Source organism: Silurus meridionalis, chromosome 9 (assembly GCF_014805685.1).
Source record: "Silurus meridionalis isolate SWU-2019-XX chromosome 9, ASM1480568v1, whole genome shotgun sequence".
NCBI lineage: Eukaryota > Metazoa > Chordata > Actinopteri > Siluriformes > Siluridae > Silurus > Silurus meridionalis.
In genome coordinates, this window is record NC_060892.1 from 24147877 (window position 1) to 24167720 (window position 19844).

General features: G+C 39.9%; 1 protein-coding gene across 1 annotated transcript in view; it reads left to right on the forward strand.

The window, feature by feature from the left end:
- The window catches only part of xxylt1 (xyloside xylosyltransferase 1), a 32487-nt gene extending 14015 nt beyond the window's left edge, over positions 1-18472 (forward strand). The window contains exons 4-5 of the mRNA XM_046858071.1: positions 1870-2002; positions 15991-18472. Of these exons, the coding sequence (XP_046714027.1) occupies positions 1870-2002; positions 15991-16387 (530 nt within the window). The 3' untranslated portion in view covers positions 16388-18472. The remainder of the gene's footprint in view (positions 1-1869; positions 2003-15990) is intronic.
- Positions 18473-19844: the final 1372 nt, after the last annotated feature.

Consider the following 19844-nt stretch of genomic DNA (forward strand, 5'->3'; position numbering starts at 1 on the left):
GTTTTGTGTAGAAGATCATGAGTGGCCTCCTATAGAGCCCTGACCTCAACCCCACTGAACACCTTTGGGTTGAATTGGAATGCTGATTGCACCACAGACCTTCTCACCTCACCTACATCAGTACCTGACTTTCCTAATGTTCTTTACAAGTGCACACTATAATCCGGTGGAACATCTTCCCAGAGGAGTGGAGGTTATTATAATGTGAAATGGGATGTCAAAAAAAGCACATACCAACTGATGAGAAGTGGGCCATCAGGATGTAACTGGGAGGTCCGTAAAAGAAAAAAATACACAACAATCCAAAAAATAAATAAATGTACAAACTCGATCGTATTGAACATCATTATACTTAAAAACTCGAAAAAAGGAAGTAAGTAAACATGTTTTGCTACCACATGATGTGTTCGTGATGTGTGATGGCTCATTTCTGGGAACCTTGCCGTCTGCCTTGCCCCTGGCTGAACAAGCCAAGAGAGATAAATTAGTTCTGTCTTCCGGATCGTAAACACACCATTAACACTCCTCACTGCCAGCCTCAGTAGCTGCAGCATGTCATGAAAGCCAGGCTTTATCGCAGAACCGCGGCAGGAACGCAAAGGCGGACTTTGGTACTTATTTCGTTTCAATATTTTCAAAGAGTAGAAGAGGAAAGATCTGTCTGAAAAGGTTTCTTTTTTACATCCGCATCATTTTATTTGCATAATGCTTTTAAACCAAAGACATTGGAGCTTCAAAGAAAGAAATTGATTAAGAATATCTTAATAGCCATTTCTCTCTGTAGCGTTTTACCTTCAATTTAATCTCTGTACATTTACCGCTACACTTTTATCCCTATAACTATATGCCTATACCTTTATTTCTATAGCTACATTCGTATATCTTTATACCTCTTAACATTTACCCCATAAACTTTCCTTAAACATTTAACCCTATAATTTTACCCCATATGCTCATCCCTATATGTTTGCTCCTATACATTTATTTCTATATTTACCCCATACGCTTAATCTTGTAACTTTACCCCTTTATGTTTTTATCCTTATAACTTTACCCTATATGTTAATTCCTATGTGTTTACCCCATACGCTTAGTCCTGTAACTTTACCCCATACATTTACACCTATATGTTTATTACTTTACCCCTGTATGTTTGCACAATAACTTTACCCCTCTACATTTATTCACATCTTTACCCCTATATAGCGTTTACACCCTTTACGTTTATCCCCATAACATTTACTTCATAATGCTATCATTTTACCCCATAACGTTAACCCCGATACAATTAAGATAAATGTATTATGTATAATATATTAACCAATGTGTGCCAAGATTTCAAATTAGCCAGTCTCTCTCTCTCTCTCTCTCTCTCTCTCTCTCTCTCTCTCTCTCTCGCTCAGTAACAGCGAGTTTTCATGTCTCTGCATTAAGTATTTTTTTTTCATCACTGTTTCAATCATCGTTTCAAGCATTAGCAATCAACCCGCATTCAAGCACATCATGTCCGTTCGCTATCCATTAGCTACACGGTTTGGTCAAAAGTTTGTGGACACCCGAGTGTGATTGGTATGAAGTTTTTGGACATCCTATTCCCCATATAGTCCCGATTTGCTGTTCTAATATAAAAGTGTTTGTGCATGTGTTTGTGTGTGCAGGGGTGTTTGTGGGTCATGGACCTGCTGTAAACTCTGGGAAATGTTAAGCACTCGTGCATTATTTTTTTCTTCTTCAAGTGCCCCGTGGCCAAACGAAACAATGCTGCAGGCTTAATTCGATTTACTGAGGAGGTCTAATCTAAACGTTATATAAGTTTTACTGCTCTTCGTTTGTGTCCTTTCTTTAATGTATATTAAACATTTGTTTCAGAAATGAAGCGTATCGTGCAGTTGGACCTGGATCTGAAGTACAGGACGAACATTCGAGACCTGTTCCAGCAGTTCGAGCGCTTCCCCCCCGAAGCGGTAATCGGAATCGTGCGAGAGATGCAGCCTGTATACAGGTATTTCACTCACACACACACACACACACACACACACACACAGATCTGTTGTATACTATATAACTTATATACCCCTATTCTGTAAAGTTCCTATTTCTGGCGGAAAAGTATTGGAAGAAGCGCAGACGTGCAGGCCGGCGAGATTCGCACCCCGGAAACTGGGGCAGGTTAAAAGCCGAAATAAACGTGTCGCCCTTTTCACAATGGATTTTTTCCCCCCATCATCATCGAGTGGCAGTGATAAGAGCGTTTAGCTTTTAGTGTCTGTTCTTTTCCCCCCCTGAGCTGCTGGAACACAGACGACACACAGGGATTAACCAAAGAAGCTTATGGTGTGTGTGTGTGTGTGTGTGTGTGTGTGGGTGTGTGTGTGTGTGTGAAGATGTGTTTGTGGATGGGGGATTGTGTGTCATTGGATGCGGGGGTGTGGATGTGGGTGTGAATGTGTATGTGTATGGATGCATGTGTTGGTGTGTTGGTGTGTGGATGTGTAATTGATGTGTGTGCGGATGTGGAGGTCTAATGGATGCGTGTGTAAATGTGTATGGATGCGTGTGGTTGTGTGTTAGTGTGCGGATATATGAGTGGGTGTATATGGAAGAGTGGGTGGGTGTGAATTTGTGTGTATGGTTGTGGATGGATGTCGGTGTGTGTGTGTGTGTGTGTGTGTGTGTGTGTGTGTGTGTGTGTGTGTGTGTGAAGCCTGGCGCTGCACTAGATGGCACTAGAGTCATCTAGAAAGCTGGATGTACTCGTTCGTCTTCCCTTCCCTCCCCCAACTTCCCTTGTTTCTTCAGATTTGTTTCCTCACTGCTTCCTCAACACACTGACAGGAAAAGTTGTGTAATTGTTTCATATCAGGGTTCTGTTGTGTCTCACCGAACCCACGATCCGAACAAAGGCGCTGAGAGCTCAGTGTTCCGAGTTTCAGTTGTAGATAGCCGGGTGGTCGAGGTGAAACAAACAAACAAAAAAAAACGTTTCTCCCTTCAGGACGTATTTTTGTAGCAAAAAAAAATGTAACGCAATTATTAATACGAATAATAATAACTTTAATAGCGGAAACAACAAAAAATTTTGTCTGTCACGTTGTGCACAGATGCACCACCTCAGTCAGGAGATTTTTGCCATGTGATTTTGTGTGCGTGTGTTTGTGTTCGTGTTACCAGACCATATGTGTTTATTAAGTATTTATACAACTAGGCTGATTGTGTGGGTTTGTGCAGGGATGTTTGCTTGTGGATGGTTGTTTGCGTATGTGTGGATGCAGGTTGATGTTTGTGTTAGGTGTGTGTGTGTACTTGAATGTGTGTGGATGTGAGTGTGTGGATGTTTGTTATGGATTGTCTGTGGATGTTTGTTATGGATTGTCTGTGTGGATGTTTTGTGATTGTGTGGGTGTTTGCGTATGTGTTTGTGGGTGTGTGGATGTTTGTTCTTTATTAATGTGTGTGTGTGTGTGTGTGTGTGTGTGTGTGTGTGTGTGTGTGTGTGTGTTATTCTTGATTGTGTGGATGTGGATGTGTGTGTGTGTGTGTGTGTGTGTGTGTGTGTGTGTGTGTGTGTGTGTGTGTGTGAAGCCTGGCGCTGCACTAGATGGCACTAGAGTCATCTAGAAAGCTGGATGTACTCGTTCGTCTTCCTTCCCTCCCCCAACTTCCCTTGTTTCTTCAGATTTGTTTCCTCACTGCTTCCTCAACACACTGACAGGAAAAGTTGTGTAATTGTTTCATATCAGGGTTCTGTTGTGTCTCACCGAACCCACGATCCGAACAAAGGCGCTGAGAGCTCAGTGTTCCGAGTTTCAGTTGTAGATAGCCGGGTGGTCGAGGTGAAACAAACAAACAAAAAAAAACGTTTCTCCCTTCAGGACGTATTTTTGTAGCAAAAAAAAATGTAACGCAATTATTAATACGAATAATAATAACTTTAATAGCGGAAACAACAAAAAATTTTGTCTGTCACGTTGTGCACAGATGCACCACCTCAGTCAGGAGATTTTTGCCATGTGATTTTGTGTGCGTGTGTTTGTGTTCGTGTGTTACCAGACCATATGTGTTTATTAAGTATTTATACAACTAGGCTGATTGTGTGGGTTTGTGCAGGGATGTTTGCTTGTGGATGGTTGTTTGCGTATGTGTGGATGCAGGTTGATGTTTGTGTTAGGTGTGTGTGTGTGTACTTGAATGTGTGTGTGGATGTGAGTGTGTGGATGTTTGTTATGGATTGTCTGTGGATGTTTGTTATGGATTGTCTGTGTGGATGTTTTGTGATTGTGTGGGTGTTTGCGTATGTGTTTGTGGGTGTGTGGATGTTTGTTCTTTATTAATGTGTGTGTGTGTGTGTGTGTGTGTGTGTGTGTGTGTGTGTGTGTTATTCTTGATTATGTGGATGTGTGTGTGTGTGTAGGGGTGTGTGTGTGTGTGTGTGTGTGTGTGTGTATGTTCGTTGTTATGGATGATTGTGTGTGTATTTGTTACACATGATTGTGTGTGTGTGGATGTTTTGTGTCAGTGTGTAGATTTGTTTGTGTGTGTGTGTGTGTGTTATGCTTGATTGTGGATGTGGATGTGTGTGTAGGTGTGTGTGTGTGTGTATGTATGTATGTATGTTCGTTGTTATGGATGATTGTGTGTGGATGCATGTGGATATTTGTATTTATGGGTGTGTGTGTGTGTGTGTGTGTGTGTGTGTGTGTGTGTGTGTTATGCTTGATTGTATGGATGTGGATGTGTGTAGGGTGTGTGTGTGTAGGGGTGTGTGTGTGTAGTGTGTGTGTAGTGTATGTTCGTTGTTATGGATGATTTTGTATGTATTTGTTACAAATGATTGTGTGTGTGTATGTTTGTGTGTAGATTTGTTTGTGTGTGTGTGTGTGTCATGCTTGATTGTGGATGTGTGTAGGGGTGTGTGTGTGTGTGTGTGTGTGTGTGTGTGTGTGTGTGTGTGTATGTTATGGATGATTGTATGTGTGTGTGGATGCATGTGGATATTTGTATTTATGGATGCGTCTGTGTGTGTGTTTGTGTTTTAATGTTATGGATAATTGTGTGTGTAGATTTGTGTATTTGTTACAAATTATTGTGTGTGTGTGTGTGTGTATATTTGTGTGGATGTTTTGTGTGTGTGAGTTATACACATGGTACACTCCGTTTAAGAGATACAGTGATTGCAGATGTGTGGTACAGATGTGTATTCAGTGGAACAGACAGGGTTGAGATGAGTGTGTTACTGTGCTGTACTTACACACATGATGTGTGCTTGTTGTGTGTGTGTGTGTGTGTTGTGTGTGTGTGAATGTGTTTTGTACAGTTATGTGTTTTTATATATAAATGTATAGTGTTTGTGTGTGGTCATGTGTGTGTGTGTGTGTGTGTGTGTGTGTGTGTGTGTGTGTCTAAACACTATAGGACACAGTGTTGCACTTTTCTGTCAGCTTGTTTGTGTATATCAGAAAGAATGGTTCAGTTTTTGTGCGAGTATGTGACGTACACACACGTGAACAGAGCGAGGTCTGCCTGTGGAAACAATTGTCCCCATGTGAGTCTTTCTCCACAACAAAGAGTCGGTAATGAAGCAGGGAACCGTGAGCAGTGCGTCAGGGAGAGATACAATCTTCCACCTGCACCAACACTAACATCCACTGGGGCTCCACCATTACTGCCCCAAACTGAAGAGCTTTCCTCCTGCCTTTCCTCTTGCCTTGGCATGCTCAAACATCCCAGTCTGATTAGAGTGTGTGTGTGTGTGTGTGTGTGTGTGTGTGTGTGTGTGTGTGTGTGTGTGTGGCAGATTCACTTCATTTCCTTTACACAGAAAGGGACAGAACATCAGAACACCTCTGTCAGCAGCATCACTCATACAACTCTCCTGTCTAATCTACAACTTCATTTAGATTTAGGTGTGTGTGTGTGTGTGTGTGTGTGTGTGTGTGTGTGTGTGTGTGTGTGTGTGTTATGTTGGGTTTGTGTGGATGTTTGCATGCATGTGTGTATGGTTTTGTGTGAATGTTTGTGTGTGTGTGGATATTTTGGTTTTTGTGTCTGGATGTTTTTGAAGGGTTGTTTGTGTATAAGTGTGTAACTCTACATAAACTCTACTTTCTACACAAACTACACACACTGCACAAGCTCCACCCAAATGTCACAAACTCTATACACATGCACAACCTCTACACAAGCTCCACACACTACACAAACTCCACAGACTGCACAAACGCTACGCAAACTCCACACACTGCTCAATCGCCACACACTGCACAAACTCCACCCAGATGCCACAAACTCCACATAAACACTTTCACAACCTCTACACATCTACACAAACTCCACACAATGCACAATGCACTGTAAGCACTACAGATTTCCAATATGAATTTATTTGTGCGTTATTATCTAAAAAGGAAATGCGAGTTGGCTATTAGATGAAACAGACCTTAAAATATCACATCGATGTCAAAATTCAACAATCTGCCTATTTCCTGTTTCGGAAAAAAAACATTGGTTTAACTGCTGAGATTCCCTCCTGACTCTGAGCATGGTTCTCCATGTGATCATGGTTCCCCAAACCTATCCCAGCATGACAATGCCCCTTGAATTGTCTTCTACAGAGATCAAATTTCAACCGTATTGAACATGAATGGAGCACTGACTGCACCTAGGGTCTCCTCACCTCACCTACATCAGTGCCTGACTTTACAAATTTGCTCAATGACCACAAATCTCCACAAAAAATCTAGTGGAACACCTTCCCAGAGGAATGGAGGCTATTAAAAGTGGAAATGAGGACTCCGCATGGAATGGGATGTTCAAAAAGAACCAATCTCATGGTCAGGTGTCCAGAAACTTGTGTCCATACCTGCTCACTTCATCTCTTTGTGTCTGTGCTTGAGTGAAATGGGATCTGGTTAAGCTTAAGTAAAAAGATATACCAGGACTCCATGCAATGTTAATGAGTATAAAACAAAAGGACTGTGGAAACTCTCATCTGCCATTGAAAGACTTTGAAAGATTTGCCATGGAGATTCTTTTGTCCATCAGTATGTATTGGCCAAATGTTTGTGGACCCCTGATATGCAGAACCATGCGTTGCTTTTGGAATAACCTTCAGTCTTGTGTGACTACATTTTGGATGGAAGGGATATTCTTGAGCACTTGAAAAGGTCTGAGGTTCAGTCAGCGTTTTCCAGCTCATCCTAGAGGTGTTCAGTTGGGTTGAGGGGATCAGGGGGCTCTGTGGAGGACATGCGAGATCTTTTAGTCCAACCTTAACACAAAACAACTATGTCTTCATGGAGCTTTCTTTGTATACAAAATCATCGCAGGTGTACACTACACACACACACTGCTCCAACTCTACACAAACTTCAAAATAGATTCTACAAACTGCACAAACGCTCTCACGACCGCCCTGCGCTCTGACCCCGGCTTCCTAACATCGCTGGGTAACGCATTATGTACACGTGACGAGTAAAAAGCCCCCTTTACCTATTACCATATGCATTGTATGCACAAATGGGTCTGATGGTCAGGCTACTACAAACTTCTCAAACCTATTGTAAAGAGACACATTTAGAACAATTGGAATTGCGTTGCCATGGCTACGGGAGGGGATTTGCTAATCTGAGGTTTTTGCATGCAGTCGTATGCTCATGGACGGACTGACAGCAATTTTTTGTCTTTGTTCTTCTGTTTTGTGTGCGGATGCGTACTAATTCAGAATCTAAACAAAGCACAGCAGAGCAGACCAGAGGTTTGGACGTGAGCCCATTGTGGGGATAAATGGGGCACCACAGATGAGACATGCGTCAGAGAACGGGGGGCTTCATGTGGTGCCCGTGACTGCACACAAACCTTCATCACGTGAGTTCATATAATTGAGAGGGCGTCATTTAAAAAATCCCTCTCGCGCATTATGGCGACGTGCTGTGTGAAGAGGAGAGCGAGAACGATAAACTTCTCACCGTGATAGAAACAATAAACATCAGGATTCGTGCTGGTTTGTTTATCGGTTGCAAAATACTTCCTGCTTCCTTGTTGGATGAGTTTGAGTTCAGAAATTTGCAGATTTTGATATTGAGTAAAGATGATGTTCCAGCATGGGATGGAAGGAAAGAAAGAAAGACTGTTGTGAACTTGAATGGGGAAGAAAAAAAATATATAGACCCACGTCCCATTCCATGTTTAGTCCACTCTTCTAGGAAGATTATGGAGTGTGGAGATTCATGCTCATGAATAAACTCAGGTGCTGATGTAGGAATTAGAGGGCCTGTGGGATTGCGTTCCAATTTGTTCAATAGGGATGAGGTCAGAGCTCTATAGCAGGCCATTCAAGATCTTCTACATCTTCCAACCCATGGAAAAAATATCTTGATGCAGCGTGCTTCACGTATGGTGCGGTAATCAGGTGTCCAAATACTTTTGCCAATGTTGTTTAGAATGACGTAAGAGTTATTACTCCAGTGGGATGTTTACACCAAAGCTTCAGCTGATGTGAGGTTAGAGCACCTGATAAGATGCGTGTCCTTGCGTCAGCTTCGGAGGGACAACTTGTTCTTGGTGATGTCACTGCCGTAATGCCTTACTTTCTCATTTGTTGACGATGGCTATCACCGTGTTCCATATCGTTTCGGAAAATTATTTTGTTATACTCACCGCAACGATACGGGTCACCAATTGAGATCAGGAACGTGTTTTGTGATGTCTTTGGGGAGCATTGCTTCTGCCAAAATAATGCCAAAATAAATTTTAAGTACTACAGAAACTTGGACTGTGATTGGGTCTGGAATTTTGACTGTGATTGGCTGAATTATTATTTACAATTATGCAGGTTATTTGATCAATTAATACTGAAGGTTATGAATGTGATTGGCTAGATTTAAATTTAGGATGATGAATGGGATTGGCTAAATTATCAGTGGAAATTAATGTCTTTGTTGAATTTAAACTCAGGATTGTAAATGTGATTTGGCTGGATTGAAATTTAAGGTTATGGATGTGATTGGCTGGATTAATACTGTGGATTATTAATGTGATTGGCTGGATTAATAACCAAGGTTATGGATGTGATTGGCTGGATTAATACTGTGGATTATTAATGTTATTGGCTGGATTGATATTTAAGATTAAGAATGTGATTGGCTGGGGTAATTAGTGAACATTGTTAATGTGATTTGGTTTCATTACTACTGAAGAATGTGAATATTGCGGGATTAGCATTCGAGATTAGGATTGTCTGGATCTAACCAAGATTATGCATGTGGTTGTCTTAATTAATACTGAAATTTATGAATGTGATTGGATGGATAAGTACTAAAGTGTATTTATGTGATATGGATTAATACTATGAATTATGAATGTGTTGGATGGAATTTAAAGTCAAGTTTATTGATTAGTGTAGCTGGATTTAAACTCAGGATTATGTACGTTATGGGCTGGATTAGTACTCAAGATTATGAATGTGTTTGGCTGGATTAACAATGGAAATGATGAATGTGATTGAATCTAAACTTGAGATTATAGATGCGAATCACTGAATTAATATTGGGAGATTATGAACCTGATTGGCTGGAATAATATCTAGGATTATTAATGTGATTGTCTGGATTAATACTGAAAAGTATTGATGTGATTGGCCGGATTTACCCTGAAGATTATAAAGCTATTGGCTAAATCAATAGTGGCGATTATGGATATGAATGGCTGGATTAATACAAAAGATTATACATGTGATTGGCTGAATTCATGCTGATTGTCATTAGGCAATAAATTACATGATTTCTTAATGATATGTAGACACACACACACACACACACACACACACACACACACACACACACACACACACAGTCGTTTCCATCATGTTAAAGGTGTAATTTCACTTCGCGCTGCTTCCTCTTGGTGTGCCAGGTCTTTCTCTGAAGACAAGTGCACCGAGGGGTGGACATGCTGTTTGTGCAGAGAAAAGTGTGGTGAGAATCAGATGCCTTGGCTTTGGGTGTGGTACACTCTGTTCTGTTCTTGTGGCCTTGGCTGAACACCGAGCGAATGCTGACTACCTAGCAGCTCCGCGCTACATCTCACGGTTGAGTAATTTGACATTCTTTTCTGGGGTTAAGGTTCCAAACCGTAGAATTGTACAACCATGAGCATCGACGGATTGTGTCGATGCCCATCCAGTTGGTATAGTCCTGCTTCTTGATCAGTTTTTAAGTTACTATAGGCATTTTGCGTATTTTGTTCAACAGTATAAAGTTTATTCGGATCTTCTTAGTAACTCTTTTGTGAAATGTTCTTCAAAAGTTTTAGGCATTTGGTCATGGAACTCTATAAAACAGCAGCAGAACTCGAATGTCTGCTGAAATGAAATATTTTGATGTATGAGAGTCATTTATGAGTACATATTAGTAGTGCAACAGTTCACAAAACTCACGGTACAGTTGGGGAGAAAAAAACGTTCATTCAAAACAGAAAATTGCTTCTTGTTTTTTTTTTTGTTATGGGGTTCAGCCAAAAAACTGAACCCCATAACATTAGACCAATGAAATTTCCGAACGGAAACGAAAAAACGCACCTCACCTGTGTTCTGAGCTGCACGGCATCGGGAGAAAAAACTTCCTTCGGGTGATTTTTAAATGCACGACGAATGCCAAAAGATAAACTCCAGAGGGAAATTGTTGTGAAAGGAAGGAGGAAGACAGTGAACAATTACTTTCTTGGTAGGCTACTGTTTAGATACATGCCGTTGTAACGCGTTAAGTCAGGGTGAAGGGAGAGCAACAGAAATCATATAAGCACAGACAGGTTTCCAAAACTCGTGCTTTTTTATTTTTCTTGGCAACAGCGTTAAGGGTTAGTCGAAGAAACTTAGAAATGAGCATTAGAAAATAATAAGGACATATTCCTCAGTCTTACACACACGCAGTAATACCAGAAGAATGCAGTGGCATGCTATTCCCAAAATACTGCTATGCTCCTAAAGGAAGCGCAACATATTTCACCCAAACTGTAGCGTGTCTTTCGTTAAAGCCTGTGTAAAGTACATTAGTGTAGACACCTGCGGCTTATTTATAATCAAAATAAAAATATTTGTAAAATTCAGTGGGTGCGGCTTATATATGGGTGTGCTTTATAGTCCGGAAACTACGGTATGTGAAAATGAAATTGATTACATTGAGTAATTGATTAAATAGGCCCAAATGAAGTAAACAATTGAAAAATTTTAATAAAATAGTTTACATTTGTTAGACCAGTTTTGGGGTAATACAGATGTGTATACAATTGTGTGTTTACATTTAACATTGGATTTTCAAGTTTATATGTCCTATTTAACTGTTTTACTTATTTTAGCCAAATGTCTGCATTAAAGAAACACACAAAGTTATTTATTTTTTTATTCCCATTATTTATATTATTATTAATTATTATTATTATTATTTTGATTATTAATTTCATCCTTCCAACCTTCATTTATTCACTTCCTTGATATGTGGAATTGTCCTTCTAAAAGAAATGTAAAAGCTGTACAGAAAAAAAAGCAAAATAATCCACATTCGCTAGACTGTCGTAAAAACTTTGGTGACGACTGGAAGTGGTAGCGGTTTTGAAACCTGAGTTTTCGCACATTTGCAGTACAAATCCTGTTTCCGGTATGGATCCAGTAGCGACAGTTACACTACGGAGACTAAACAAACTAGCAGTCTGCCACTTAATGTTTGTGAGGGAACTTAGATTTTAACTATGTTCCGCACTGCATTCAGTACCCATGCGCATCGTATAGAATAGATTTGGTACAAATAGGTGTACTGTTAATTAAGGTCTTCAATCCCTATCTTCATGAAGCTGGCATTGTGCCCACTAGCATTGTCATGCTGGAACAGGTTTGGGTCTCCTAGTACAAGGTGTCCTATACGACTGTGTGTTTGTGGTAACAGTTTGGGGACGAACCACATATAGTTGTTTCCTACAGACCATCCCAGGGCGGTAATTGTGTCTAACCTGACCACCCTCTTTGTAAAATCAGATTGGCTCAGATTGATCTGGGAGAGAACATATTCTACATGTACTTAGAGATCAAGGCCAACAAACAGTCTGGTCATCTCTATACTTAGCACTGCCCATATCCTGTAAGGAAATGTATTGGAAAACGCCGCTACGTCAGGCCATGCTAACGGAATACTTATTGTTCCTTTGCCATAAAACCAAGTGGTTCAGACCACATGTTTAGTGCAACGGTTGTCGTTTTATTGTTTTCCAGGAACCTGTGTCCTTTAAGTGGAACGATTCGGTTCCTCTGCAGTTCCTTGAACTGTTAACGGTTCTTCTCTGAATCATCTGTGTCAGCCAACTTGCCCCTGTTCAATGTCCAGCCTCTGTAAAGCCTTTAGAGTGGCAGCTTCTTTGAAAAATTGCCGTCTTTCCTGGCAATCCGAGACAGACAGATAAAACCCTGCGCTTTCTCCTTTTGCCCGACCGAATCGAGAAGCAGCCCACGCGACATCTTTGTTGTTTCCTCAGCTCAGATGCTCGAGAGATGGATAGAGAGAGAGGAGTCCCTGTGAAGATTCATAGCAACTTCAAGAAAGAAATCGGCCCGTTATAAGTGATGTGTGTAGCGTTGTGAGATGAAGATGCAAACAGAGAGACCTCCAAAGAGGCAGCTACGAGTCTAAAGGTCGCTAGTGCACCGCTGACTTCCTGTTAACTTTTCCTGTCAAGTCTTCAAGCTCTTCCTTGAAATCCACCCTCAGGGTTGTTTTAAGGTATTTCCTGACACTCCATCCAGACTGAAATATTTCTGGAGGATTTTTCTTTGTAAACATATGGTTTTCAAGGGATGGTGTGAACGATCTTGAGTGGCCTGCAATAGAGCTCTGACCAAACCAGTGATCATTTTTGGAATGACTTAGAATGCTGATTGCATCTCAGACCCCCTTTCTTCCATCAGTACCTGATGTACCTTTACTAAAGCCCTTGTGGCTGAATGAGCACAAATCTCAACAAGATCACTAGTGAAACATCTTCCAAGAAGAGTGGAGGCTATTAGAGGAGCAAATATGTGAAGGTGAAATGCGATGTAGATACCAATCTTATGGTCAGTCAACTTTTGTCCATATTGTGTATTTGTTATTCCTCTCTGGATTTATATTACATTAACAATCATTCTTGCACTGATCATTAGCACCTGTTTCCAATTTGCATTTCCACTACCAGACTTTGATTTATACAGAGCACCACAAAGTAGGTCGGCGTTTCAGCTCTCGTTATCGCCAAGCCACAACTCTTAGGCCCTTGAGTAACCCTCTGTTTAAAATCTGTCTAAACTTGTCCATTCATCTGTCCAGCATTCATTACATGACAATCTCGCAACAATACGAGATGAAACACAGGTTTGCTATAATTCAGCGCATTGAGATACACGGTGTGAACTTTTAAACACTAAGTGCTCCACACCGCTTTGGGTTCACCGCTCAGTTAATCATAGCAAAGAATTCGAAATACACGACCTTGTGCTGAAGAGCCTTAAAATATTGAATAGGCTTTACACTGACTGAGCAGTGAGTTGCTATTGGAAACCTGTTAGGATACGACTACAGCAATTACATCAGCTTAATAATGGGAAAAAATAGAACGGTGTTACCTTGAGGCCTGCGAACGTGTAGGTTGGCCCAGGGATCTTCTTTTTATACTAAAACAAGTATCATTTGCTGCTTAAATCTTGGCTGTTGCTGTGTTTTTGTGCTCTGTTACGAGTTTCCTGGTGATAAATGAGTGGCCCTGACGTCGATAGAGGGTGTAATGTGTAAAACCTGCCGATGTAATAGGATTTTTGAACACTTGTTACTCCAAAAATATACATGCTGGTATTTTCATGATTTTGCTGTTTATATATGTGTATTTCTTTCTTTTTGTATAGCGCTTTTAACAATGGACAATGTCTCAAAGTAGATATATATATATATATTTTTTTTTTTACCTTTATACTTGAATGATGTATTAATTGAAATGTATGTTTGATCAAATTCTGAGGAATTGTTTTAATTTTTTTAATTTAATTTTTTAAGAAAAATTACAGGTTATAGATTATTAAAGTGTATGGGAGTACATGCATGTAGCAATCATAGCCAGTAGTATGTAGCAATTATTGTCCCTAGACAGTCAAGTTATGCCAGAATTTATGGCAGAATTCAAGGAAGCAGTCACTAGAAAAGAGTTGCAGGACAACCTGAAAGCAGCTGGAACAGAACTGCATCGCGATCACGTTGTATTGATCAGTTGACGAAAAATTTGTCATTAGCTGTAATTTATTATTGTGTTTGGAAAAAAAATCCAAGCTATCCCTTGAACACCATATCCGCAGTCGAGTATAATATATATCGTTTACGACAGGGGTCTTCAAGATTTTTCAGGTCAAGGACCCCCTAGGCGATTAGAGACATGGGGCATGGACCCCTGATACAAAATGCAAAATACAAAACCCATTATATTACACTAGTTATATTATGTTAAGACAATTTGAACTGTGTTGTTCTTGTACACGCATCATCGTCTGTATATTTTCATTTATTTTGAAATCTTCCAAAAAGATTTATACATCATAACAAACATATATTTTGCAATTAAAATCCCAATTTTTTAAGTTGTTCACATTTTAATAGATTTGCATTTCTTTTTTCTATCATATTTGCACGAACTTTAGCTTTAATTTTTAATAGAACTTGCATTTAATAATTATAATATATTTATTTTTATTTTATATTAAAGCTTTGATGTTTTTACCCATGTTTATTTTTTTCATCAAAAAAAAATGTGATTCAACTTTAGTTGGCAAATCCCTTGCAGTACCACTACGGACCCCCGGCTGAAGACCCTTGGTCTACAATAATATAATTGTTATTTAGATTTTTTTGAGTATATCGCAAAATACACCTACAGAGCATACATTATGAAATGAGGTCTAGTAGACTAGACTTTTAGAATGCGTTCTTTCAGTGCATGATTTAGTCTATTAACCTGTATTTAGAATGATCACAAAATTCAAGATATGGGGCAGTACATTTTTTCTCAAAAATCAGCATCAGTGAGTTACGTTTTAGACACCGCATTATATGTTTTTGCTCGATTTCGACCCCCCAACAAAAATCCAAACAAAGCCACAGCACTGTTTTGCGTCTTTAAGCAACGTGATAGTGTTTAGTTCCCGAATGAATCACACGTTTAAATAATTCGGTTCAATCGCAATGACTTAATTATTAACAGTGACTTAATGATGGTTTAAATTTCACATTTAAAGGTTTTTTTTATTTTTTGAAAACTCTCGAATATCAGGATTTAACGTTTAATGATTAAAACATGGAACATTATTTATGCATTTGTAACCGTGTGTAAACGGTGTGTAAATACATCTAAATGCCACTTCAGATGCAGCTTCTGTTTCGTTTGCATTTGATACTGAATTAATTTTCGTGGTAAGAGCCAAAATGTCTCATTATTCTAAATGACTGATTAAATGAATATGTCTCAAAAGATGATGCACATTTTTAGAAAAGTAAAAAAAAAATGCCCAGAAAAGGTAAAAAAAAAAAAAAAAAAAATCCAATTAAAAAAAAATAATTGGAAAAGATTCATTTCTGTGAAAAAATCCAATAAAAAAAAAATTGGAAAAGATTTATTTTTGTCACTGCTGTGAATTAACTACCACAGAATATGGGAAATTTTTAGGAGTCAGCTGTCCACGGTAGTTCTTAATGTACAAGCACAATATCACACTGAAGCAAAATATCGTTATTGATAAAAAAATAATAATAATAATTCTAGATTATTTTTGGGGTTTAAGTAGCTGGTGAGCGCATTATGATCTGGATTTACTTCCTTTTCAAATTGTAGTCCAACTGCGAGGAAACGGCACGAACCTGTGGAATAGAAAAAGTCTGTTAAGAATAGTCTTAACACCATTGTATCTTTTTTTTTATTTTTATTTTTTTACCTCAGACACACCTTCTGGCAATATCGCAAGGAAAACCCCCAGTCCCGCGTAGGCGATCCGCCTCCAGACGGCCTTCCCGGCTTCAACAGCGGCGTGATGCTGCTGAACCTGGAGACCATGCGCCGTTCTGAGCTCTACAACCGGCTTCTCGAACCTGAACACGTCGCTCAACTCACCGAGAAATATCGCTTCCGGGGCCACCTGGGTGATCAGGACTTCTTCACCATGATCGGCATGGAGCATCCCGAGCTCTTCCAGCGTCTCGACTGCGGCTGGAACCGGCAGCTGTGCACCTGGTGGAGGGAGCACGGCTACGGCGACGTGTTTCAACTGTACTTCCGTTGCCATGGCCCCGTACACATTTACCATGGGAACTGCAATACTCCTATACCCGACGACTGAGGAGTTACAGGGGTTTTCGCACGTTTCGAACCTGCTCTATTGTGTGCAAGAGACAAATGACCAATGAATGAAAAAATGAGAAGAAACTAGGCCATGCCTCCATTTCTTTAGCTCTACACAATTAGCCGGATGAATGATTCGCATTCCTTTAATATACCTTTGCTTCTTTCATCCATTTTGGAACGAATTCCAGCCAGCTCGCGTTAATGCCTTCTGCGTTTTAGCATCAAATATTGTAACATTGGTTTAAATCCGTGCTTCATTCGCAATCAAGCGCCACATCGAGGACCACTTGGTTCCGCCCCATGATGGAGGCCGCGATTCAAAATCTGAGAGTGCTGGCACTCATGGTATCTCTTACACCACTCGAGGTTTCGCATTTTGGAAACCGTAGAAAGAAGGGCAGAGCAGGAACCACACCACTGCAAGTTGTAAAGCTTTGTTGACCTCATTTTTTTTTCTTTTTTAAATCCTGCTAATCAGCTCCTTTCCATGTCCATTTTTGCAGATTAGGACGCGTCAGTTGCATCACAGGAAATAAACCCAAGCAGACAAATGTTTAACACATGCCAGATTGGTGGATGGTGGATGGCTGGTTTCCCAGAAAAAAAAGAAAAAAAAATGGCATGCTTAGCAAGATGCACTAGCATAGCCTCGCGGGTGGGAATCGGGATTCCAGGATTATTTCCGCTCTGTATGAGCAAAACTGCCGGTTATTTCTAAGCAAGCAAAGTTTCTGGCCGATTCCGACCCGAAAGGGTGCTGAGGGTTCGCTTTCTAATTGGGTACGCTGTATGACGAGGTAACAAAGCGCCTGATTCAAATCCAATATTGTCCGGTACAGTGGGGTCCTCGATACATTACAGCGCAAACCAATTTTTTTATTATTAGGTTTCCCTTTTCAGTCAGAATGTCTAGCAGTGTATAATGTGTGTATGGGCAGGCAGAGGGTTGCCAGGTATGAGCAAAAATGTCCATACTTGCTGATCCTAATATTAAAAATGGCAGGAAAATGCCTAAAAGTTTGGATTATAAACTATTTATTGTCCAGGTTGCCACCTAGTAGAACATTTCATTAGAGCATTTGCATAATACATTGTTGTGTATGAGGAGGCTCAGTGCAGTCATCCACTTAAAAGCTATGCTGATTTTATTATTTAGATTGAATCTGCTAGGGAGAGAGTGAATGAGTGTGAGTGAGTGAACGAGTGTGATGTAGTGACTGAATGAGTGTGATTGAGCAAGTGTGTGAGTAATTGAACAAGTGACTAAGTGAATGAATGTGTGATTGAATGAGTGAGTGAGATTGTGTGATTGAATGAGTGAGTGAGATTGTGTAAATGAGTGGACAATTGAGTGTATGGTTGAAACGGTGTGTGAGTGGACAATTGAGTGTGTGGTTGAACGAGTAAGTGAATGAGGGAGCGCTTTATTGAGTGAACAAGTAAGGATTTAAGTGAATGATAGTGAGTTTGTGAGTGTGCAAGTGATTAAACAAGTGAGTGGGATTGAATGGGTGAGTGTGTTGGTGATCAAACAAATAAATGTGTAATTGAATGGAAGAACAAGTGAATATGTGGTTTAATAACTGAGTGTGTGACTAAATGGGTGAGTGTGTGAGGAACAATAAGTGAATGAGTGAGGGAGTCAGAGAAAAAAAATGAGTGAGTAGATGGATGAATGAGAGAGTGAGTGTGAAAGTGGTTTTGTGTGTGTGTGTGTGTGTGTGTGATAGAGAGAGAGAGATAGACTGACTGCAAGATATCAGCACAGATGCAATGCTATTTGCGCCAACCAGTGTGCCATGACTCCAGGATTCTAGTATTAGATTAGTATTAGTATTGAAGGGTTTATTTGGTGTAAGATTTGGGGCCATTATATAAACAGTGGTGTTGTTAATAATGCGGTTTGATGATCGTGTCATTGGATACACTCACGTGTCCAATCCGCAGACTCCTATTGTTCCATTTATCATCTAGAATGTTGAAAGTATACAGTACTGGCACAACAGTTTATCCATGACATTCAAACCTCAAGTACTGTAAAGTGCGGCTACATATGAAATTAAATAATTAATTAATTAAATAAGTTTGTAAACGCCTGTCTTTTATGGTTTCAAATGCAAAATGCAAATGCATGTTTGTTTCTACGCAGGAAGCTCATGTCATGTAACGGTGTTGTTAGATTTTTATCATCTCCGAACAAAAAACTTATTTTTTGAAAGGTTTCCCTTCAATTGAAATCAGATAACAGACAAGTATAAATACACAGTGGAAAAAACCTGCGCTAAAACTGTTCCTGATTGGGTAAGAAGACCTGGTAACCAGAGATGTTTGAGCCCAGACATAGACATTCCGTGCATCTTGTATACAGATCCTATAGACACTGAACAGACAACATAGGAATGTGTGTTTAGAGAACATGTATGAGGCCCATCTTAACATTAACAGGTATGAAGGTTTCCTTCAACCAAACAATGGAATAGTAGCCATGTTGGTTCAGTTTTTCTTTCACCTGGAAAAGGTCTCCAAAGATTCCCGCTCCAAGACAACCCCCAAACCATTAAGCTTCCGTGTCTGTTTTACTTTTGGTCTGATCACATCTTTCCATGTTACTTTATGTAATTTCTTCTGTTGGAGGCCATGTCCAACTTCACTGTCCAAGTCTCGCCCCTGTGTTTTTGCCTTTTACCCAGTTTGTCGCATTAGAAACTAAAGGAGTGTCTCAGAGTGTTTCCAAACTTTTGACAGGCCCTGACTATGAGATCATTCTAGTATTTCAGCATTCCGGTAATCAAAAAGTATTTTTTTTTAACATGAAAATGTCATTGATTTCTTGTATTTTTCTTTCGAATTTTGAATGTAAAGTCAACAATTGTGATGCTAAGCTGTCGGCACTATTCTATTTCGATAAAAAGTGAGATTTGTTTGCACAAATCTTTGGTGAGAGCTTTTTTTTCCCCTCCTATTCAATGCAGCTACAAATAGAGGTCTAATTGCCTTAAAACCACAGCAGCTCCATGAAGATATGTTTTACATTGGTTGGAAGATCTTGAGTGGCCTGCTAGAGATCTGACCTCAAATTTATTTCACACTTCTGGAATGAGTTGGAACTCTTCAAATTCTAGTGGAACATCTTCCCAGAAGAGTGGAGGTTACTAGGAGCGAATGGGATGGTTGAAAGAGGCAGATGTAGAAGACAGGGGGGTATGGAGACGGATGATCCGCTGTGGCGACCGCTAATGGGAGCAGCCGAAAGAAAAAGACGACATACATATTTTTTAGAAAAAAGTTGTTTTTCACTGCAAGTTTGGACTAGTGTGCAAAATTCGCCTTTGCGTTTCGGGTGTATTAGTTGGCATGCATGGAAATAATTGCAAACTGGTTCCCGGATAAACAAGGCATTAAAGGAAATAAAGCTGTAGGGGTTCAGTCTTTTTCCGGAGTAGCTACGAAGA